General features: G+C 35.6%; 1 protein-coding gene and 1 long non-coding RNA gene across 4 annotated transcripts in view; one reads left to right on the top strand and one right to left on the bottom strand.

Moving 5' to 3' along the window:
• RAE1 (ribonucleic acid export 1) overlaps positions 1–19,727 on the bottom strand; it is a 29,295-nt gene extending 9,568 nt beyond the window's left edge. The window contains exons 1-5 of one of the 3 annotated variants that reach the window (XM_074210322.1): positions 19,561–19,727; positions 8,359–8,455; positions 7,763–7,867; positions 5,144–5,236; positions 1,497–1,583 (exon numbers count right to left, since the gene is read on the bottom strand). In XM_074210322.1, the coding sequence (XP_074066423.1) occupies positions 1,497–1,583; positions 5,144–5,236; positions 7,763–7,867; positions 8,359–8,448 (375 nt within the window). In that variant the 5' untranslated portion in view covers positions 8,449–8,455; positions 19,561–19,727. Of the gene's footprint in view, positions 1–1,496; positions 1,584–5,143; positions 5,237–7,762; positions 7,868–8,358; positions 8,456–17,176; positions 17,280–17,475; positions 17,635–19,560 lie in introns of those variants that run through there. The other 2 variants (XM_074210323.1, XM_074210324.1) reach the window with 2 other exon arrangements.
• Positions 17,519–23,766, top strand: LOC141504918 (uncharacterized). Its single transcript, XR_012473498.1, has 3 exons — positions 17,519–18,707; positions 19,400–19,505; positions 23,189–23,766. It is a non-coding gene; the product is annotated as an uncharacterized LOC141504918 (long non-coding RNA).
• The last annotated feature ends 1,429 nt before the right edge of the window (positions 23,767–25,195 follow it).

The following is a 25,195-nucleotide window of genomic DNA, read 5'->3' as shown; positions in this document are numbered from 1 at the left end:
CTTATACATTGCTTTCCCCCAAATTTTCTATGGGTCAATGATACCAGGCTATTTGCTCTTCTCCACACCAGGCTCTATCTTTCATCTCATTTCAAAATGGCTGTCCATTATTACTGAAATATTTCTTCCCCTCCCCTCCACCTCAAAGTTCTCTCAAATGCCATCTTCAACAAGAGACTTTTCCTGGGTTCCTTAGCTGTTAGTACCTTCCTCTTACCTTGAATTTATTCTCTATGTATCTTGTATAAATCAATTCAGGTACATGTTGCTTCTCCAATTAGAATTACGATCCTGGAGAGTTAGGGAAGTTTTCACCATTTCTTTGTATGAATAGAGCTAAGTCCAGCTTAATAAATGTTTGATAACTGATTGTGAACATTAAATCCAGAATTTTCATATCACTTTAATATGTGTGCATGTTCGCATGTGTGTGTGTATGTATATGTAAAGACGTAAATATGGCTATCCACATCTATCTAAACATATGCAAGAAGTGGAATGAATAAAGGACATATATGACTTGAAAAGGAGGCAGACTGGTCACTTAGTGAGTGATGGTCAACAGTTAAACAACCTGAGCCTTTCAGTAGCTTCCCATGATAAATGAAAAGAACCACAAGAAGACTTCCATTATACAGGTTATATTTGCTACAAAGGACTCAAGAAAAGGATGAGAAACGGTCTTAGAATTCAATCTAATCTGACCCTCTTATTTTACAGAGAAGGAAACTTAGGCCAAGAAAGGATCAGTGACTTGCCCAAAGTATTGTAAGCAATCAGGATTTGAAGTTATGTACTCCAAATCCACTCTTCACTCTATTACTCCACCTCTCAAGGTATGGATAGATTTACAGTTACACAGTCAAAAGAAGCACTGACAAACCAAATGTTTCTAGAACATCATCTAAATATTGAGTTAATAGTTCTTTCAAGAAAAAAAAAGATGAGACAAAAACACTTCCTCTAAACCATAGAACTTTGATTACAGAACAGTTTAAAACAATACCTTTTATGCATTAAATTTCCTTATAAAGTCAAGTCACCCAGGATACAATTTTGTTATCATCTATACATCACACAAAGAAGACAGTATCTGAAGTAAAGCAATCTTTGGTGAACAGGGTAAGGAACATTCTATTCTGTACCTGTAGCTGGTAATACAGTATTCTTAAATAATAGTATAAGCTAAACAGCATCCCAATGAAAAGAAATATTATAGACCATTACCAAAATGCTCCACTTGAGAAAGCTTTAAATTTTTATTTTATACACACACACACACACACACACACACACACACACACACACATATATAAAATCAAGCAAAACCAATTCCTGCATTAGTCATGTCTTGACTCACTTCCTACCAAGCTCCCCCAAAATTTCAATCAGCAATCTGAATCTATCACTTTAAAAAGTTTTTATTACAAAGAAATAAAACTACTTAAGGATGTTTCCCCCTTTTTTTCTCTAAGCAGAGGTTAAATTTATATTACCTGTGCAATCTGTATAGCCTGGTTACTGTTGAGGTCCCACATTTTGGCAGTTTTATCACAAGATGCTGTAAATACTTTACTTCCATCCTAAAAAGGAAATGGCAAGGAAAAAATTAGTTTTGTTATAAAAATAACCCCAAGGCAACTAAGTTAACAATTAAATTGTCTTCAAAACATAAAACAAAAATCTCTAGATGATTTATTTCAGAATTGAAGTGATAAAGAGTATATGACTATAGAATCACAGAAACAAAGATTTAGAATTGGAAGGGACCTTAGAGATAAATTAAAACTTCTTTCATTTTAAAGATGAGGAAACTGCCCCATGATCCAGCAATACCACTACTGGGTCTATACCCTGAAGAGATTAGGGAAAAAGGGTAAAAACATCACTTGTACAAAAATATTCATAGCAGCCCTCTTTGTGGTGGCAAAGAATTGGAAACTGAGTGAATGTCCATCAATTGGGGAATGGCTTAATAAACTGTAGTATAATGTATGTGATGGAACACTATTGTTCTATTAGAAACCAGGAGGGATGAGAATTCAGGGAAGCCTGGAAGGATCTGCATGAACTGATGCTGAGTGAGATCAGAATCAGAACCAGAAGAACACTGTACATCCTAACAGCAACATCAAGGTGAAGATCAACCTTAATAGATTTGCTCATTCCATCAGTACAACAATCAGGCACAATTTTGGGGTATCTGCGATGGAGAATACCATCTGTATCCAGAGAAAGAATTGTGGAGTTTGAACAAAGACCAAAGACTATTACCTTTAATTAAAAAAACCCAAACCCGTTATCTTATTATATAATTTTTCTACTCTTACACTTTATTTTTCTTCCTTAAGGATATGATTTCTCTCTCATCACATTCATCTTAGATCCATGTATACTGTGGAAACAATGTAAAGACTGACAGAATGCCTTCTGTGGGGGCTGGGAAGCAAGATTAGGGGAAAAATTGTAAAAGTCAAAATAAATAAATAAATTTAAAAGTTAAAAAAAAAAAAAAAAGGATGAGTAAACTGCCTATCAAGAATTTAAGAGATTTGTTCAAAGACACAGTGGCCAGATATAGATTAGAACCACTGGAGATGGTCCTGGATGCGAGGTAATCAGAGTTAAGTGACTTGTCCAAGGTCATACAGTAAGTCAAGTGTCTAAACACTGGCTTTGAACTCTCTTCCTTCTGACTTCAAGGCCACCGCAGCTACAAACAAGGCACAGTGTAAATACTAAATTTAGTCTTAGCATACATTTTCAGTACTATAGACAAATTTTATTAAAAACTTTAAATTTTAACCTCTACAAACTGACTCAGCAGTACATAAAGAAATATGATTTAGTAAAGAAAGTACTATATTAGAAATATCAACTACTACTTAATTACTGATTCTAACAGAAATTTACCACCGTATTTATCTCCCCTTTTCTGTTCTGTGCCAATAATTCTTCATTTGTAAAACTTTAACAGCATCTCCCTTCATACCTCATAAATTTATAAGGTTAATTCTATATGTCCTTAGAGAGATCGCAGGAAAAATATAATCCTTCTAAGTGTTCTTTGAATAGTATTGTATCTGGTTGCTTAGACACAATTTTGTTATCAACATCAATCAGAATAAGATAGTAAGCTCTGTTCCTATTCTATATCATTTTCAAGGTAAAGAAGACCTTATATTCCTCGAGGGATATAATATAATAATATAATAATATAATATATAATATAATATAATATAAGAAGATAAAGGAATTCAGATTTTATTCCAGGAAGGAGAAAGAAGTTCACTGCCTTTTACTGCTTCTACTGTAATTTCTGTTTTCATTATCACTGCAGATCTACTAGTAACTAGTCTCAATTACTATGCTCTTCAGATTGAGTATCACTAAAAAGGACAAAAATGTCTACAATGTTCCTTAGGTTTGGTCTAAGCCATAAGAGTCATGTCATCCCAACAACATGACAGAAGCACATTTCAGACTCTTTCTTCTGTTAGCTTCCACCTGGCCAGCTGACAAATGGGAGACAGTATGGATGATTTAGGAGAGCAAAGGCTCTTATAAATTTCCTTGGCAAAATGAAGATGGGGTCTAAAAATAAAAGAGGTCTCTTGTAGCTTTACATTTGTGATCTTAGGATTCCAATTATTTCTTAGGATACACTATCCAAGGACTTAATAGACAAATATAGACATTAGATAACTTGGTCATTTATGCTCATATACAGTATTCTATATCCAAAAATACAGAATTTAAATTAATGGTAGCTAGAATAACTGAAGTTTATTGAATTAAGTTTTATGATTTACTAGATTTTATTACCCTATATGTCACCTTAAGACTATATTTTTATTTATTCCAATCAACCACCAATGCTCATTCTACTTTCACACTACCAGGTATTAGTCATAATATAGGCAAATGCTTGCATAAGTCTAATGCTGTTGGGTCTGAAGGAATGCTTCAACCTTTTAAAATTCTATTCATCTCTTAAGATTTTGCTAATCTAATTAAGAAGTATTCTATGATTTTTCAATCAGAAATGATCTTTCCTTGTATTGACTTCAAGTAGCATTTTATACTTTATCATCTTTGCCTTTTGTATAACGTTTTGCCCATGAGGTAGCATAATGGGCAGTTCTGGGAATTTAAGAAGACTGAATCCTACTTCTAATACATAATGATTTTGTGGTTCTGGACAAGTTACTTAATCTCTCAGGGTCCCATACACCTGGTGTGCAATATTAAAGAGATTTTCCTCATCAGGATTTCCCTATATTAATGAAATTACAGGTCAATGTACCCCCTTCCCCACTTATATTCTACATTACATTATAAACTTCCATAAGGGCAAAGATCAAGATTTAATTTTCTTTGTATCTTTCTCAACATTTAAATAAAAAACATTTCAGGATGTGGGTTTTAAAAATAGAATAAATTTAATTGCTTTTATATATTAAGAACAATAAATTAAATTTCTATAGATGCTTCCTTTTCAGAGTATTTTCATTTCTATTACTTGTTCTTATTAATGATCTATTTTGGACTATTATTCAGATTTTCTAAATTCTAACCCACATGAATCATATTTATATGATTGAAAAGTATAAAAGTAGCATTTTCATTCTTACATAAACAGAATTTGAACATGGAGGCATGGTTTAGGAAATTATGATTTTTTTCCTGAGTAACTGGACTTATTTTTAAAATTTCAATAGACATTTTGATTTGTAATCTCTAAAACACACCCAGAAATTAAAAATAGAATTTTATAAAATAAGTATCAAATAATGGCATTTTAAATAATTGCTATTTTAGGAGAAACATGTTTTCTGAGTGGTGTAAATTTTATAAGGAAAAATTTACCCCAGAATCTTTAGGTAGAAGTTTGTATACTATTTAGCAGTCTTTTACATCGCATACATCTTTCACTTTTTTGAGATTTGTATTATATGAGAAAAGTTCTTTGCATATAGTGTCAAACTTAAGAAAATGTCAGGTGGTAAAAAAACACTAAATTAGATACTAAGAAAAACTGAGAAATAGAAAGTTTCTGAGATGTGTGATGAAGTCATTAATGGTTGTGGTCAAAAATATACTTCAACTGTTAAGAAAATAGTAGAAGTTGATAGAAACATACATCACTCCAACAGACATCAAGTACAGGCCCTGTGTGCATCTGCTGGGCTTTTGGAATAGTTTGTCCATTATCTTGAACTTCCCAACATCGAACCTGTATTAATAAGAATAATTAATATTGCTAGAGCAATTTACATTACTTTCACCTATATATGATAATGAATAGGACAGTATAAACCACCTTTCTCACCAAAAGGAAGAGACTATTACTCCTCTTACAAAAAAGATAAAAAGGATGTCAATACCTGTGGACCCTAAGTCTACTTTTCCAACTCTATAAAAATCATTATGGTTATGATCAGTGTATTTATTTGGTCCCCCCAAAAAGAGATTATGAAATGTACCTCCCTCCCCTCTTTGCAGAGGTGAAACTATGGTTGTAGAACACTCCATATGCTGCTAGCTTAAGTAGATATATTAATCTTATTCAATTTCTTAAACATTTATTTTTTCCCCTTGTTATAGGGGACGGTTCTTTGGGTGGAGAAGGAGGGATATGTTTGGAAAAGGTGATAAAAAATAAACATTCAATGATTTTTAAAAAAATGACCTATACATGTAAACTTGATAAAAATATAAAAAAACAGACATGCTTTCTAAATTATTTTCTAGAGTAAACCCGATCTTCATAGTCACACAACTGACTGGAAGGTGCAGAGGATACAATATCTTGCCTTTTTAAAAAATTTTATTTATTTAAGGCAGTGGGGTTAAGTGACTTGCCCAAGGTCACACAGCTAGGCAACTATCAAGTATCTGAGGCCAGAATTGAACTCAGGTCCTCCTGATACCAGGGCTGGTGCTCTATCCACTGTGCCACCTAGCTGCCCTCTTGCATTATTTTTTTTATCGCTGATTATAAAAAAGCATTTGACTATGTAAAGCAAAACATTCTCTCCAAGATTCTCCACTAGCAAAGTGTCTCTTAATGCATGTAAGTATTCTTTGGGGCAACTAGAGAGAGATATTTTTATTTAATGATCTTTTGATTATCAATAGCAAACAAGGCAGAACACAGTCATATGCATGCTTGCTCACCAAAAGGTCAGAGAGGATGTTCTATACAGAATCCAAATGGAAGGGGGATTTTCCATAGATGGTAAGGTCTTCCAGATGCTATTTGTAGATGACAGTGCTGACTGCATCAAGTTCCAGAATACTAGTCTCCTCAATGAGATCCATTATCACTCAAAAGAGATAGGCCTAACAATCCACACAGGAAAAGCCAAAATGATAAAGAATGCCTACTGTCCAGACTATGGCATTTAGTTGGATGGGCAACCCAATGATTTAATCCATTAGTGCACATAACTGGGACAGGAATTACAAATGGACAGTTAGGTAGGCCAACAATTAAGTAAGAGAGCAGGCTGGACAGCATTTGAGAAATTGCACAGTGCTTACAAAAGCTCCAAGTTGATAGCCTTCCAGTGCTGCTAATATAGCAGCAAGTCATTAAACATCTGAATTGCAGAAGAATCAAAATTAGTTTTGAGTAAGTTAAAAAGCAATGGCAATTCACATGGTTAAGGGTAAGTCAGCACTGCAGATTATAAATGAGGACTGACAAGGGCAGTGGTATGCAAGATCTCACTCAGTAAATATTTACTGAAAAAAAAAAGGCAAGTGCTTATATAGCAAAGATGAGGGCTAGTGCTCATAGAATGTTAAAAGTCCTAAATTAAGGTAATCTGGCAGTTGGCTAAATCTTTGGTGGGAATTTTATGGGAGAACAAGGAAAAAAATCATATACAATCAGAAGGCATGGATAGGTTGCAATTTGCACTGTGTGAGGCATCAAAGTACCTATATCAGGAAGCTCATGGATCCACTTAAGTATTTAACAGTATATAATTTAATTGTACCAGGACTGAAAGAACAAAGAAATTTTAAAACATAGGAGGTTAAGAAGAGAAAGGCTTAAACAACAGTACATATATGGTATATAGAGAAGAATTCTTTAGTTTTTTCCTGATCTTTTGTGCTTGAATGTTTTTGTTTCCTTCTAAACTCCGAGATACTTTTAATTTCTGGGAAAATGCAGCAGTGCATCATTTATCCAAGGGCATAAAGGGAATCTGGTCCACAGTGGAAAATTTTACCCTTCCTCTCCTAATTCTTTGTACCCTGATTAGGTACAATAAATGTGCTCACCAAGTTATCAGTATATTTGGAATTGAAAACATCTTACAACAACAGATGGCCAGGGACTATTCATCTGGATGAATACAAAATGGAGTGTTTAGGTCTCTGTGTACTTACAACCGACAATTTCAAAAATGGAACACACACCACAAACCTGACTTAGGAATATAAATCAATATACTATATATACAACATACATCAACATCAAAATGATTTAAAGGATATATTTATGGGGTTGTACATGATTGTACTATACCTACTAATATGCAGAAATAGAACAGAACATCCTACTGAGTGACAGATTTGTAGATTCAAAATTATTCAAAGACTTTGCATAAAAATTTCTTTTAATTAGCTATAGCATAAACGCCTTAGCTAATATGTTAAATTTGCTAAAATAAAAAATCATAGTCAATTATAATATTCCATGTAAAAAAGAAGTCATTTATATAACTTTTATTAAGATAATACTTACATCATTGGCCCAGGATCCTGCAATAAGAAAATTTCCTGGCAATGTAGGTGGGCTAAAAGAAAGACATCCAATACTGTCATCAGGAGAAGATGTAACTTCAATATCCTGTAGACAGAATTTGTGAATAATATGTTAAAGCTAACCTTAAGTACCAAATGTAACATGAGGCCTTTCCTGGTCTCCCAGCTTCTAGTGTCTCTCTATCCTCCAAAATTTTCTTGCATTTACTCCATAAATTATTTAGCATTAACTTGTGTGTACATATTATCTAATCCAAAAGGATATAAAGCTCCCTGAGGTCAGGAACTGTTTGTTTTTGTCTTTGTAACCCAAGCACCTTGTACAATGCTATGTACACAGGAGTCAATTTAACTGAGTTTTTCCAATTGTGTCTCTAAATTTCAGAGATCCTCTAGCTAAAATACTGCATAAGTGCTCATTTCATTTCTGCTACAAAAGATAGGACAATCTTTCCTCCCTTCAGCATTAACAAATACATAATACATGATGATGAAATTATAGGGCAGTCTCAGTCATGACCCAATTCCTACTTTCTTCAATGGGGATGCTAGTCATAGAAAAGTTACATTCATTACCTTCATAGGATTGTGATTATCTGTTGCTGTGCTACCAAACATGCTTGTCCCACCAGTTCCAAAACCCGAAGTTGTTCCAAACAAGCTCATTTTGGTCCTAAAAAAATAATGGAAAGTATTCATGGTAGGTTTTTTCTTAGTAATAGTTTTGGGGAGTGAAGTAGTGAAATTATGCAACATTTTATATGAAATATATTTCATCAGGATCTGTTTTGTATTATAGTCTTTTGTAACTATGCTGTAACTGGGGGAAACCCTATCTTATTTATTTTCCTATTTCAAGTACTATACTCTGGGCATGAATTGCATTTACATTGAAAAAAGAAGGGAATAGTCTCAGATATTTAGCAAAATACACTTTATGAAAGTAGTCTAAAGGGGAGTTCAATTTAACTAATGTATTTTTATAAAGCATAATTTAAAGTAACAAGTAACAACAAAAAAATATATAAAACAAGGAGCAAAAACTTAACTTCCTAGACTTTAACAAGGTAAACACAATAAGCAAGCATTTTTTTCTGTTTGTATCCCCTCTCCCTTCTAGTAATGTTCAAAATTTCTACCACTATTAGCAATGATTCAACTTCTTTAGTAGATTTAAAAAAAAGCAAAAGAAAAATAGACACAAATAGAACTGTAATCAGTAAGGATATGGTTCTGTTAGTGATGATTTCACTCTGAATCACTTCATATACATATTTCCAAACTTGCTTATATGTTTCAGTATTAAAAATAATAATTTGAAACTCTAATACATTAAAATATCCTAATTTATTCAATTATTCTCAAATTATTGGAAGCATATGCTGTTGTACTAATTTTTTTGCTATGAAAGAGAAGCTATTAATATTTTATAGAAATATATCCCTTTTCCTTTTTGATGAGATAGTATCCTTGAAATACAATTACTGGATCAAGAGGTGTGATTGGTTGTATGACTCCAAATAAATACTGCAATGTGGTTCTCCAAATGCCCACACCTGGATAAATATTAATTGCTTACTATTAATGGTGGATAAGCTAAGTCAACATAATAAAAATTAAAATACTACAAAATTAATTTTATTTATTCAGTGTCATACTTTATACTGCAAGAGGAAAATCATCTGGAGAAGGTGAAGAATCTCAAGGGAAATAAAGTGAGAAGGAAGAAGCCCTATAATACGATTTCAAACTATAGTACAAAACAGTAATCATCTTAGCCATATTGTTTAGTACACAACATAATAAACTCCTTGATTACAACAGGGTAAGAACTCATTATTTGACAAGAACTGCTCAGAAAACTGGAAAGCAGTTTGACAGAAACTAGTTAAGAGACGAGCATCTATCTCACACTGTTTTCCAAAATAAATTCTAAACGGATACATAACCTAATCTTAAAAGGAGACATCATAAATTAGAGGAACAAGAAATTTCCTTTCAGATCTATGAATATGAGAAGAGTTCCTGATTAAACAAAGAAATTATCATAAGGAGATAAAATGCACATTTGATTGTATAAACTTGGAAAATGGTGTACAAAGCCAATGCAAACTATAATTAGAAGAACTACAGATAACTGAAAAAAATTCTTACAGCAAATTTCTCTAATAAGGATCTCATTTTTGAGATCCAAAATTACAATAAGTGATAATAAATGATCAAAATATATAAATAGGCAGTTTTCTAAAGCAGAAATCCAATACATGAATGCCACTTGGAAAAATCTCCAAAATTCTAATAACCAGAGCAATAAAGCAAATCTGAAATTCTATCTCAAAGTTATAAGAGTGGCAAACTTACAAAAATGGCAAAATGTTGGAGGGCATGCAGGATAACAGGCAATGTACTGCTGGGAGCTGTGAATTGGTCCAGCCATTGTGGAAAGTAATTTGGAACTACGCTCAAAAAAAAAAAAAAAATCACTAATCCATGTATACTTTCTGATCTAGCCATATCCTTTGGAGCATAGACCAGACTTCAAAGAAGTGTTTGTGTGTGTGTGTGTGGGGGGGAACCCCATATACAAAACTTTTATAGTATCTCTTTCTTATGATAGCAAAGAATTGGAAACTAAAAAGGTGTCCACCAATAGGAGAATAGTATATGAACATGCTGTAATGCTATTTTACTCTGAGAAAAAATATCAATTGAGCTCACTGAAAAAATTAATTTAAAGAAATGCCTGCACTTTGTAATTAGTGATAGTTTACTGTCTTCTGGCAGTGAACTGAATAAAATAAATTCACCAAACCAGGTAAAATATCAGACTTCATACCTAAACTTTTAAAAAGCACCTTCTTTTTATCTTCAAAGAATTCTTGATTAAAATGATTTTTTTTTGGAGGTGATAAGGTGGGAAATTTCCTTTACCTGATACTAAATTCCCCTTTCGTATTTCCTAGAGAAATTTTATGAGAAATTTGGTTATCATTATTCTCCCTCAACTCATTATACTAGGTACCCTCTACTGCAGTCTCTATAGGAAGGCCAACAACTGAATAACATACTAATTACTGTAATCAAAAAGTGAATGTCTTCAAAAAAGGACTGAATATATGTAGGAGACTGAAGAAGTGTTGAGTTTCTTATTCATATCTCCCTAAAGGATAAACAGACTAGAATCATCCACAGGCAAAAATATTTGATGGTTAACAGTAAGAAATCTTTGCCTTCAAAGGGTAAAAGATATACTGAATATCCTTCATGGTCTCTGAATCTTAAAAGGAACAGAAAGATGAGAAAATTTCAGTTCTGAGTTGAATTCCATTACAGAGAAATGGACAGGGAAATTAGAAACACTTGCTGGAGGTAGCATGCCTCAGTTTGCTCATCTGTAAAAGGAGGGAGTTACAAAATTATTATTATTAGGACTATATTTTTAAAATGTCAAAAAGTATTTATTTGTTCAAAAATATTCAGAGATTGGAGAAAGTTTCAATCTCATATTAGTGACTATTTGACATTTTAAATTCCATGTCTCAGACACACCAAATTCAGCTTATCCAAAAGAGAGTTCAATCCTATTTCCCTGCAAACCCTTTCTCTCTCAAATTTTCTTATTTCTATTAAAGGGAATCACCATTCTTTCAGACTTCAGGTTCCTAGCCTTGGCATTATCCTCAATTTCTCAATTTCCTCCTCACCTCATATGGCCAATCAGTTGATAAATCTTGATGTTTCTATTTCCACAATATTTTTTATAATCGAATCTCTTGGTTATACTCACATAATCATCATCCTGCTTCAGGATCTTATCACTTCTTCCTTAGATTACTACAACAGTTTCTGAACTAGTCTCCCTGTTTACTCCATCCTCCATGTTACTACCAAAGTGATTTTCCTTAAGCACAGATTTGTCCATGTCATTCCAATACTCAATGAACTCCAGTATATCGCTATTGACTCTAGAATAAAATATCAACTATTCCTTTAGCTTTAGAACCTCTCTACAAGCTGGCCCCAACTTCTCTCTCCAGCCTCTTTATATATATATATTACAATCCCTTCTGTTGGATCCAACCAAACTGGCCTTCCTCACAGGCAATAATTTTGCCTCCATGCCTTTTCACTGGCCATCTCCCATAACTCCAAAGCAGTGGATAGAGCATCGGCCCTGGAGTCAGGAGGACCTGAGTTCAAATCCGACCTTAATAATTACCTAGCTGTGTGGCCTTGGGCAAGCCCCTTAACCCCATGGCCTTGGGGAAAAAAACTAAAAAAAAAAAGTGCCTACAAGCTTTTCCTGACCTCCCAAAATAGTGCTCTCTTTCTCAAAATATCATGTATTTAAAGCATCTTGGATCTGTATTTTGTGGCTTTGTTCACTATCTTTGTTTGTGGAATTGTACTCTTTTCTAATTTTGTCTTTAGAGCCTAGCAGAGCCTAATACATAATAACTTAACTGCTTATTAGTACTTCTTGTTTATTGATAGACAGGAACTAGACAAGTGATTTTCATTGGCAGATGAAGAAACTCCCTCTTACAAGACATTAGCATCTTTTCTTAAACTAATAGTCTTTTAGAAGCTAGACCACAAAGAAATTGTGAATCACCAGATTAGAATCTCATAGTCATTCTATGTCAAGAAAAGACTTTAACTGAAGTCTTTTTTTGTTTTGTTTTTTAGTTTCTACAAGGCCATGGGGTTAAGGGGCTTGCCCAAGTCCACACAGCTAGGTAATTATTAAGGTCGGATTTGAACTCAGGTCCTCCTGACTCCAGGCCTGTGTTCTATCTAACTGCACCACCTAGCAGCCCCAAGTCTTTTGAGGTTAGCTCTTTATCTAGGAAAAACCAAACCAAACATACAAACTCACACTACAAATAGCAATATATTGGGAATTAGGTACATAAACTGTGTCATATGTATGTATATATATATATACATATATATATATACACACACACACACACACACATATATATTATAATATATAAAATACATATGCATATAACAATGTGATAAAATAGCATTTTACTATAAAAATGACAAAGAAATATAAAGAAAAATTAGGTAAATCAAAGTAAAGATACAAGAATTAGAGCAACATACATCTGAATTACAACTTAAAGAAAATAAAACTTTACAAATAAAAAACTTTACAGATAAAAACTTAAAAGGGATACAGAATATAAATTATTGCTACTTAGCTAAAGGTAATTTTTTTCTTTTCTCTTTTAAAAATAGAAATTTAAATAGTATGGATTTTATGGTTTAATTTTAGGGTCTTTCCCATATTTTTGTATATGTTTAATGTTAAGAATACAATAAATAATTTTTAAAAATAACATATATAGGTTGGATGGAATAATCCTTTGGGCTTTATTATAAAAATCTGCTCTTTCTAAATAATTTAGACCAAAAAAAAATCCTCCACTTGGGCCCAGAAATAACATTTGTAGACTGTTTCCCAATTTAAAACATTATTTTATACTACATAGTTGTTTCATATATGCAAGTTTTATCTCTCCTAAGAGGCTAAATGCTCTTTTAGGGTAGTAAATCATATATTACACCAATCCTAGTCTTCCTTTCATAGTACTTTACATAGGATTAAATCCATAAGAGGAAATAATCAAGATTTGCCAACTTTACAAAGGCAGTATTGTGTAATGAAAAATGCAGTGCATTTAGTCAGAAGATTTAGGCTACATTCTCAAAGCAAATACTAGTCCTATAACTAGGAGTAAGCCATTTTATCTCTTTCAGGCTCACATTTCACTTATGTTTTTTCAGTACATTTTTGTGTTTCCTTTTCCAAGCTGTCAAATTTCTCTTTCATTCCTTTTCCCAATTCTATGTGATTTTAAAAATTCTTTGGATCTCTTCCAAGAGGACTTTTTTGGCCTGGAAACCAATTCACGTTTCCCTCTAGGGTTTCACTTATAGGTCTTTTAACCAATGTCATCTTTTGAGATGTGTTGTGATCTTCCTTATCATTTGCTTTCTATAGTTAAGGTTTTTCTCTGTTTCTTATTCATGTTCAGCTTTGCTTTTGGTTTGTAAGGTAGAGTTCTACTCCTGGGTCACAGGGGGCCACAATTCAAAGCTTCTGGGGCTTGGGGTCAAAGGCTAAATCACAGAGTCACGGGACTACTGGGGTTTGCAATTTTCAAATTGGGCCTGGAGGTTTCTCAGCTGGCCGGTTGTATGCCTTGATTAGTGAGCTGGGCTTTGACTGAGAGGCTGCTACTGCCTTCCCTGCCCTGTGTGTACTGTACTCCCTGCACCCAAGTGAGACAGACCTTTCCTGAAGTCCTTCCAAGATATCTTAAGTTGGAAAATGTTCCACTCTGTCTTTTTGTGGGTTCTTTCATTCCTGAATCCATTTAGAGGTTTGATTAACCTTGTTTCTGAAGAAAATTTGGAAGAGCTCAGGGAAGTTCCTGGCTCCTCTCCGCACTTTGAATTTCTCACATTGCACTCATGGAAATAATTCCTGCCTTATTTCACAAAATTGTTATGAAAAAGTACTTTACAAGGTGCTATAAAGATGTGAGTCATAGTATAGTTAGCTCTATATCAAAGTCTGGGCAACAAGGTTAACTCAATGGACCTGCAGGCAGGAAGACCTGAGTTCAAATGCAGGTTCAGACATTTCCTAGTTGTGTGAACTTGGGCAAGTCACTTAGCCCTGTTTACCTCAGTTTCCTCTTCCATCAAATGAACCGGAAACTCAATTAGACTTGACTGAGATAATTGGACAAATGATAACAAATAAATGTTAATATTATTATTAAAAAAAAAGTGAGCCATAGCTGTAGGGAAGTCAGAGTTTTGAGACCTTAGGATAATCTAGTCCAAATTTTAAAGGGAGGGGAAACTAATGTTTTGAAAAGGTAAAGGACTTTTCCAAAGTCTTATAAGTGAACGGAACTGGGACTCTTAATTCATATAAGTACATTTTCCTTTACAAGGAATTTCATTATTTTCTTCTACAGATCCATGATATAAATGGTGTAAATTTTCTGACAAGTAGTACAGATGGACAAGCTTCTAGAGTTTGGTTCTAATCTACCAGTTCAGCCTTTTCTTTCAAACAACTCACCTTTCTATATCCAACACCTCTTGTTATCTGGAAAATTCTGTTTCCTCCTCTTGCCCTGTCCTCTCTCTTTATGTTTGTTTATACCATCCCCAATCATTTTTAATCTTCCTCTACTCTCCAAAGCTACTCTAACTCTTAAAGTCTTCCTTTCAAAGCCCAATTCAGTCACATGTCTAAGAAATTATCCCTGAAGGCCACAACATCTATAGCAAGTAAAAAACACAATCATTCTCCTCAAGTTTCTCATAGTAGTTGCCTGAATCTTTCCTTGGTACATACTTCCTCTTTAATACAAGTAATGTTTATTTAAGTAACTATTATGTTCAAGACATTGTCCTAGCTACAGGAGATTAAAAGAAAATGAAGAGAAAAAACCTCCAGATTCTGCTAGGGTGCAAGAACATTAATTTGAGTGCTATAAAGAATAATACTAATAATGATAGCTAACATTTATATAGCCCTTATTCTGTTTCAGGCACTAGATTGAGCACTTTAAAAATGATTATTTCATTTGATCCTCATCACAGTCCTGGGAGGCAGGTAGAGTTATTATCCTCATTTTACAGATGAGAACACTGAGGCAAACAAAGGCTAAATTGATTTGCCCAATGTCATACGGTAAATGACTGGAGAAGAACATAATGAGGTAAAGAAGAGATATAGACAATTCTCTAGGAAAAACCCAACGCTGATATTACTTTCAGGTGGGCTAAGAGATCTGACATTGTTTCATGGAGAAGACAGAAAATAAGCAGCTTTAAGAGTTTCAAAGGCAGAGATGAGGAAAGAATGAGGGATGGCTCACACAGATGTGGGAGAGGTTAAGAGAAGATCAGGAACAACTAGTCATGTAAATTGGATAAGGATCAAATAAGCTGACATGTGGAAATTTTAGTAGTAAGACATAGAGGAGTGAAGTAACACCAGAAAACAGAATGTCAGGTCTGAAGTCAGGAAGACAAGTTCAAATCTCAGACACCTACAAGTAACCCTGAGCAAGTCAATTATGCTTGCCTCAGTTTCCTCACCTATTAAAAAAAAGCTGAAGAAGTTTTGCCAAGAAAAGACCATAAGGGTCAGACACAACTGAACCAAGTGAACAATAACTAAGACATAGAAGGAAGTAATGGGAAAGAAGGCTCACAACTTAGGTTGATAGGAGCCTTTAAATGGTATGACTTTTTATTTTACATGAACAGCAGCCAAAGGGTGCCACTGAAAACTTTTAAGAGGGGTGGGGGAAAGTATATGATATGGAACAGGTGACAGGTAGAATGCTGGATTTAAAGTCAAGAAGGCATAGGCTTAAATTCAGACCCTAACCCTATCTCTTTGAACAGCTGGGGGTTTTTTCCCTCCTGAAAAAAGGGGTTAGTAATATTGTAGCAACAGCCCCATATGGATTATTATAGGGATCATATAAGAGATAAAATAAAACCTTTGGAAGCCTTAAGGCGCTAGGCAAATGTCACCCAATATTCTGGTCAGACCTATGTGTTTTAGAAAAACCTGTTTTTAGCAGAGATATGTAGAAAGGACTTGAAAGGGCAGAATTTGGAGGGAGGCAGGAACCAGTGAGGAAGTTACTACTTGGATGGGAGTCCCGGGGTGCAGAGGCTGCTGACAGTAACCCCAGCTGCTTCAGTCCATGTGCTTCCCTTCTCTTTGAATGGAGCCTCATGGGATGAGGATGTGTGGAGTACAAAGAAACCTCCCCGATGAGGGCGTGGGATCTGGCTTCTGGTCTCTGCTCTGAACATTAATTCTGCAGCTCCAACAGAATCCCCGAGCTTCATTCTCAGCTGTAGAAGATGCTACCGAACTTTTCAAACCTTAATAAGGTCCTTGAAAAATGTGAATGATGGCTGCTGTTTTCTATCTTGGCACAGTGCCCCGTATCTAGCAAAGGGCTTTGTAGAGAACAGACTCTTGGGGCGGCTAGGTGGCGCACTGGCCCTGGAGTCGGGAGGACCTGAGTTCAAATCCAGAATCAGACACGTAATAATGACCTAGCTGTGTGGCCTTGGGCAAACCACTTAGCCCCATTGCCTTGCAAAAAAAAAAAAAAGAACGGGGGGGGGGTAGAGCAGACTGGTAGCTCCGGTGTACGGAGCCAAGAAGACTTCAACTCTGAATTGCAACCCTGTGGTCCTTTACGAAAAGTAACCGCATTTCTGTGGCTTCAAAATTTCTCATCTGAGATTGGGAAGAAATGAAGTCTCGCCCGACAATCCCTCCTCCCCCCATCGATGAGGGTTTTATCACTTTCCCACAATCTCGCACCCTGGTCTGGAAAGCCATCCGGGGGTGAACGAGACGGAGGCCTTCTCCCACGGGGGGGGCCCGGAACAGCACCAGGCCCCGGATCGGGAGGCCCCGAGCTCAGACACGGCTGCTGGGGGCTGCGGCGGGGGGCAGATCGGATAACTGTGGGAGGGGCGCAGGTTCTCTAGGAATGCTGAGGGCCGGGCGCGGTCCCGGGGGCGGCCTCACGCGCGGGGATGCCCGGCACGAGCGAGGCCGGGATGGGAGCCTTGGCACAGCGAGGAGCCGGGGGGGAGAGGGCGCCGCGTGGGGCCTACCTGCGAGCTGAGGTCGCGCCCAGGCCGCGGCGGGAAGCACGGGCAGAGCTTCGCCCGGCGCCTGACGCAAAGGGAGCGAGGAGCGGGAGGCCGACGAGAGGAGCTCCCTGCAGGGCCCTGAGCCGGCCGGGAGGCCTCCGAGAAGACGAGGGTCCCCGGAAGCCGTGGACCGCGCATGCGCAACGGAAGTCTCCTGCCTCGTCCGGAAAACAAAAGAGAAGAGCGGATAGGCTGGCTTCGCACAGGCGCAGTGACGCTTTCGAAGTGAAACGGAAGTCGGTTGTCAAAAGAGGGAAAAAAACGTAACGACGGACGTCCCAGGTGAAGACGCTTCTCAGAGTTCAACGTCCCGTCAGGAATTTTAATCAGACGCCTTTCAGGGAGCCCGGCGCAGAAGCAGCCTCGGTCGCCGAAGTTCAGAGCCCTGGAGAACGCTTTCTGGAACGTAGTTCTTCACTATTTTTGTGCCAGGAACCACCCCCATCCCACCCCCCCGCCCCGCCCCAGTGGCGTGCTGGGAAATGACTCTCGGGAAGGGGGGGAGAAAGTACACTTTTACAGTCTAACTTACATTACCAGCATTTTTTCCATTAAGGTTTAAACAACAGAACAATATTAAATCCCTGTTTTCTGAGGTTGGAAATTTAACAATAGAACTGGGAACCTATCCGAGTTGACTTTGGGGGTTGGGTTGATTTTTTTTTTCTTTTTTGGTTGCGTTGACTTTTGTAAACAACTGCCTGAGCTCTGGGGAGTCTGAGAAGGCCTGTGAACCCCTTCCAGGATCATGTTTTCAAATGCAAACAATAAGTATAGGGTTACGGTAGAGATCACTTATATGGGAAATATATTCATCAAATTACTTTTAAAAACCAAGGGTCTATCTTTGTGGCCTTGAGCAAGTCCCTAAACCCCAATGCCTTGCAAAACAACAACAACAACAACAAAACAAACAAAAAAAAACTGGAGGCAGCTAGGTGGCACAGTGGAGAGAGCATTGGCCTTGAAGTGTGGAGGTTGGGAGTTCGAATCCAGCCTCAGATACTTGCCACTTATTAGCTATGGGACCATGATTGTCTCGCGTCTAGGGCCATCTGGATCCAGAAGACTCTGGTGGAGAAAGTGAGGTTGGTGACTGAGCACACAGCACCCCCTCACTCATATCCAAGGCATGTGCACCTCCCTGATGTCAAGGTCCTCTTCGAGAATGAAAGACAAACATCATTTAAAAAGTAAGAGCATAAGAGCAGCTAGATGGTGCAGTGGATAGAGCACGGGACCTGGAGTCAGGAGTACCTGAATTCAAATGCAACCTCAGACACTTAATTATTACCAAGCTGTGTGGCCTTGGGCAAGCCACTTAACCCCATTGCCTTGTAAAAAAAAAAAAACTAAAAAAAAAAAAAAACTAAGATCATAGATCATTAAGTTAAGAGCCCCCTTCTAAAGACCAAGTTACATTGATAGAGGGAGTTACCTACACAGATGAAATCACAGGTACCTGAAGTTAGAAAAACAGTTTTAAAAAAACCTGTTTAGGTTTAATTCTTAAGGCACTCCACTGCAAAGGAAATTCCAATCTGAAAACAGAATGCACTTTTTTTTTACATGTCAATTGACCCTTGTACAGTTTGATGAAATTTATGTACCTCCTTTCAGAAAAATAATTGAAGAAAATGATAAATTTCATTTGTAGATTAGTAAAAATAAATATTTTCCTCTTCCTTCCTTCATGTTCATGGACCCCTGAAATCTGTCCAAAAGCCTTTGGGAATAAAACAATTCCTCTGCATTTGGAATTAAAGATCTTTATAAATCTGGCTCCAACCTGCTTTTCCAGGTTTATTCCACATTACTTTCTACTCATGTTACATTCCTTCCAAATTGTCCAGAACTTCTATCTTCATGTATTTTTTTTTTCAAGGCAGGTTTCTCCTATCTGACATATGTAGTCTCTCCTCAAAGAACCCCTGACTTCTTTCAAATATATGCTGAAGTGTTGGCTCTCACAGGAAACTTATTCTTACTTGGTAAGTGTTCTCCAAGAAATTATTTTATACTAAATTTTCCATATACATATTTTACCTTGAAATAAACTCCTTAAAACAGACTGTTTTTTAATATCCCCAGCACCTTGCATAATTCCTGGCCCCAAAACAAGCATAATAAATGCTTGTTAAAATAAATGGAACTGAGTTAACTTTTTTTATTTGCCAAGATTTTGCCTATAGACCTTTACTCATTCATCTCCAGGACGCTTCTCCTGATCAGGGCCTACCACCTTAGCATTTATGTCCCTGACACTGGGATGCCCTCATAATCACTATCTATATGGAATCATGATGTGGAACAATTGGAATTGTTCTGCTGCCTCCCTGAAGGATTGATTGGAATGCTAATAGAAAAGGTTACATTTACCCATAACTATTTAAATATGAAATTCTTAGGACATAATAAACCATATTTATACATTGATTAAATAATGATTTTTCTCACAGCAACCCTCTGATATAGGAAAAGAAACCATTCCTATCCTCTCTTTAAAGTCATAGAAACTCAATTTAAGTAACTTTATAATCATTATATATCACCTTGCCTTGGATCCATGAGCTAAATAACTCAATATAAGTGTTTAGTCTTGAATAATGCAGCACATAATTTGTATAGATTATCCAAGAGAATTTAATTGTTAGACATGTCAAAAACAAAGATATGGTTTCATCTGAAATTGGTCCCAAAGCATAGTTTTGGCAAACTGACTTAGCTGTCCAGAAATTTTTTGACATGGTACTCTTATGGATAATATAGTGGTATTCTTGACTAAGAGTAAAAAAAAAGATATAAACTTGTTGTAATTGCTCAAATCTATTGATCTTCCTGCTGACTTAATATAATAGTGTTTAAAAGGAAGAAATCAAGTTTATCTTTGCTTAAGTAATTTTTTATTTTTAGTTTTTACAAGGAAGTGGGGGTTAAGTAACTTACCCAAGGTCACATGGTAATTATTTTGTTTCTGAGATCATATTTGAACTCAGGTCCTCCTGACTCCAGGGCTGGTGCTCTATCCACTGCACCACCTAGCTGCCCCCTGCTTAAGTAATTTAATGTCTCTATGAACCATTTTGATGTATATGAATATTTGGCATGTTTAAGTTTTTAAGTATTTAAAAAAAACTAAGAATGCTCAAAAACCCTAAAGACAGATTTCTTAATTTGAACTCCATGAACTTAATTTGTAAAAATGTTGATAACTGTATTTTAATATAACTGGTTTCTTTGTAATCTTAAGTATTTTATTATATATATTAAAACATTCTGAGAAAGGATTCACAGATTTCACCAGACTGCCATGACACACAAAAAATTTTAAGGCCGTCTTTTCTAAAGGATCTGTAATCTCAGAATTGTTGACAATAATTTAGTTGAAATCCATCCAAAACTGAGCAAACTATACAATTCCTTGTTTTCCCAAGAGTTAAAACAGGGAGTCCATCCAGTGTACTAGAGGTCGTCCTTATTTTCTTCCAACATCTTTTTTTATCTTAATTTTCTTCCAATTTTTACATGTAAAGATAGTTTTCAACAATCACTTTTGTAAAATTTTGAGTTCCAAATTTTTCTCCTTTACTCTCTTCTGTCCTACCTCCCCAAGACAGAAAGCTATCTGATATAGGTCGTATAGATACAGTTAAGTTAAACTTATTTTCATGTTAGTCATGTTGTGAAAGTAAAATCAGAATAAATGGGGAAAACCATAAGAAAGAAAAAGCCAAAAATCCAAAATTTTTTGAAAAGTGAAAATAGTATGCTTTAATCAGTATTCGATTCTTTCTCTGAATATGAATAGCATTTTCCATCACAACTGTTTTAGAATTGTCTTTGATGACTAAGAAAAAGATTCTAAGAAAAGCTAAGTCTATTACAGTTGATCATTGCACAATGTTACTGTTACTGTGTACAGTGTTCTCCTGGTTCTCCTCACTTCACTCAGTATCAGTTCATGTAAGTCTTTCCAGGTTTCTCAAAAATCCACCTGCTCATCATTTCTTATAGAACAATAGCATTACATTACATTCAAATACCACAACTAGTTCAGTCATTCCCCATTTAATGGGCATCCCTTCAATTTCCAATTCTTTGCCACAACAAAAAAATCTACTATGAACACTTTTGTACATGTGGGTCCTTTTGCCTTTTTTATCTCTTTTTTCCTCCCAATATCTTAAGAGTACTAGTGTAGCATTCTGGTTGTCCACTTGTCTGTCATTTCACATTCTGACAACATGAGTAGTTTTTATGCTCTCATGTCATAAAGCTTCTTGATGATATCTTTAGTTCTGTTCTTTGGAGTTTTTAATATGTTGCAGCCTGTTCATACCTACCATGTGTCTTTCATTGTCCTCATCTTTAGTGCTTTGGAGGTAGGACTTCCACTATATTTTAGCTGATTAAATGGGGATAATATAAAAAAAAGCATTCAATGACTCTATCTCAATAATTACAGAAGCCCAGACTTCTCAACTTGTCTATACTAAGCTATGAACTAGGTGTGGGTAAGGTTTAGATATTTTTAAAATTTATTTTTTCCAATTTCATGTGGAGATAATTTTGAACATTCATTTTTGTAAAGTTTTCTCCCTCCCAATCTTTCCTCTCCCCAAATTAGGATAGCAAGTAATCTGTCATAGGTTATACATGTACAATAGTGTTACACATTTCCATTTTGGTCAGACTATGAAAGAAGAATCAGAACAAAAAGGGAATAACCAAAAAAGGGAAAAGCAAAAAACAAAATTAAAAGGGTGAAGATGGTGTGCTTTGATCTGCATTCAGATTCCATAGTTCTTTCTCTGGATGGGGCTGGTATTTTACATCATAGGTCTTTTAGAATTGTCTTTTGCTTGCTGTCTTGCTGAGAAGAACTAAGTCTATCATAGTTGATCATTGCACAAAGTTGCTGCTAATGTGTAATCTTTCTCCCGATTGTGTTCACTTTGCTGAGCATGTAAGTTCATGTAAGTTCACATTTTTCTGAAATCTGCCTGCCTGCTCTTTGTTTCTTCTCAGACATTCCCTAATTGAGGTATGGCTTATAGTTTGATAACTCCGAATCTAGAATTCTCTGGAATTGTAATTGGCCATTATTCATCAGAGTTCAACAAAGTTTCTGTTTGTCAAAGTATTTGTCTTTATGTTATTGGTTCTTCTTACTTTACTCTATCAGTTTATACAAGTCTTTCCAAGTTTCTCTGATACCATCCCCTTCATGATTTCTTCTAGCACAAATAGTATTTCATCACATTCATATGTAATAAGTCATTCAGCCATTCCCCAAAAGATAAGTTCTACTTTAAAATTCCAATTTTTTAGTGAGGAATGTATGTTTTTATTACAAACATCAATCCATATAGATAAAAGATTCTCCATTTCTATCCCTGTATCATTTCTATACCTTGTAATCATTTGTAACCCACATAAAACTGATGCAACTTTGTCTTTTTAAAAAATTTTATCTGAATTTAAAAAAAATCAATATCATAGATTCAGGCATTTAGGAATCTCATCTTATCCTAAAGTTATTAATTATCATATTCTAGAACTAATTTGACAGACTTCTTTCCACTTTTCTCAGTAGATTTTGTTGAATAATAAGTTGTTCCAACTGCTGAGAGTTGGGGTTTTATAACTAGAACTGAATTTTTTCATTTAACAGAAAAAAATGTCCCCTCAACATGTCTCTTCTGCATTCTAAACATCCCTAGTTTATGATATGGAATAACAGTTCTTCAAAATTCTGGTTTCTTCATCTGGATACACTCCACTTTATCAATATGATTCCAAGACTGTGGCATGCAGATATGACTACAAAGCTCCAGACGTGGTCCTTGTCAAGCAAATCTCATCTGAAGCTTTAGCACTCCTGGTAGTATTCTTATAGATCTGAATTACTCTTTTGTTTTCATGCTTGCTTATATCTTTTGGGGTTTTTTTCCCTTTTTAATTAGACCTGTGAAATGCTGATAGGAAAATTCTCTCTACCATGGTAAGTGAACAATTTATTATATGTACAACTTACACTTTAACAAGTTGCCTGATACAATGAGAGGATCAATGACTTATCCAGAGTCATATAGCTAGTAAGTGTCAGAGGCAGGTCTTGAACCACGTCTTCCTGAAACTGTCTTTTTATTCATTCTATCATATTGTTTCTCTTGTTTATACCTTTTAAAGCTTAAATTGATCAATGATTTGTCTATGCATTAATATAAAATTCTTTAGACAACTTTTATATTTTACTCCTCATTGGAATTATTTCCCTATCTTCAGGATTTCATTTTATGTATGTATGTATGTATGTATGTATGTATGTATATATATATATATATATATATATATGTATGTATACAGCAAAAATCTACCTTCTCTTCCTTCTGTTCCCCCCTCCCACCCCCAATCCATACTGAGAATGGAAGAAAGCCAAAATTCCTGTTACAAACATGTATAGTTAAGGAAACTTTTACAATGGCCATGTCCAAATATGTTCTTATTCTTGGTTCTGAGTCACTCTCTTTATATCAAGAAGTGAGTAGTGTGTTTCATTATGAATCCATTGGAATGGTGATTGGTCATCACACTGATAAAAGTTCCTATATTTTTCAAGGTTATCTTTACCATATTGTTGTCATATAAATTGTTTTCCTGGTTTTTACTTTTTTGAATCACTTCATATAAAACTTGCCAGCCTTCTCTGAAAGCATTTCCTTCATCATTTCCTTCTGCACAGAAGTATTTATTCACATTTATTGTGTGATTGGTGAATATCACATTTATATCACAACTTGTTCAACCATTCCTCAGTTTATGGGCACCCCTTCAGATTCCCATACTTTACAACCTCAAAAAGTTATATTTTTTATACATCCTTACTTTTGCTTTACTTTCAGTTAATTCCTCTCTTAATCTACCATCCCTCAAATTCTTTCTCCCTCCTTTTTCCTTCCTATATACCTGTTGAATAAAATGTATTTTTTAATCCAATTCTTCCCTTCTTTGACCGTTTGATATTTAAAAAGTGTCAGCCACATCCTCCACTCTGATGCTATGATCTGAGCTACTTATACTGATACTTACTATTGAATTTCCTTCTCTTTTGCCATATACCCTAGAGCCTGAAACTGCTAGAGCTGGAGGAGACCTGAACAGATATTTTCTACTGTCTGCCTTGGATCTATTACCTGACACTGGGTAATGGGCAATAAAGTTATCAGTTAACATCTGTCTCAGATTTGATGTCTGGCATGGGTCTGGGATGCCTTCTGCCCATCTGTATTACCTGTCCCTAAGCACTTTAGTGTTTCCAGCACCAAGTCCCATACCTGGTGTCCACAGACCTTTCTGTTTCCATATGCTAACCTAGACTGGAAATATCACTGTGACTGTTTTTTAGTTTTCCCCATCAGGACAGTTTCTAGATTTGTTGAGAAACTCACTGTATTGCTTCTGTTAAAAGCAATCTTGTCTCGGTCTCCTAGAACTTCATTCTTAAGAGTGTTCCATCCCCTTGAACTTACTTCCCCTATAGAATTTTAATTTAGAGAACTCCATCTTTCTCCTGAACCTTTTGAAATGTGTTCTCCCAAAATTGAGGATGCATATCAAATATGTTGGTTTTCCTTCCCTTTATTGCATACTCCTAGGTTTATATCATTTCTATTCTAGC

Source organism: Macrotis lagotis, chromosome 1 (assembly GCF_037893015.1).
Source record: "Macrotis lagotis isolate mMagLag1 chromosome 1, bilby.v1.9.chrom.fasta, whole genome shotgun sequence".
Lineage (NCBI taxonomy): Eukaryota > Metazoa > Chordata > Mammalia > Peramelemorphia > Peramelidae > Macrotis > Macrotis lagotis.
Note: the sequence above shows the minus strand (reverse complement) of the source record. Positions and strands in the feature narration are given on the sequence as shown.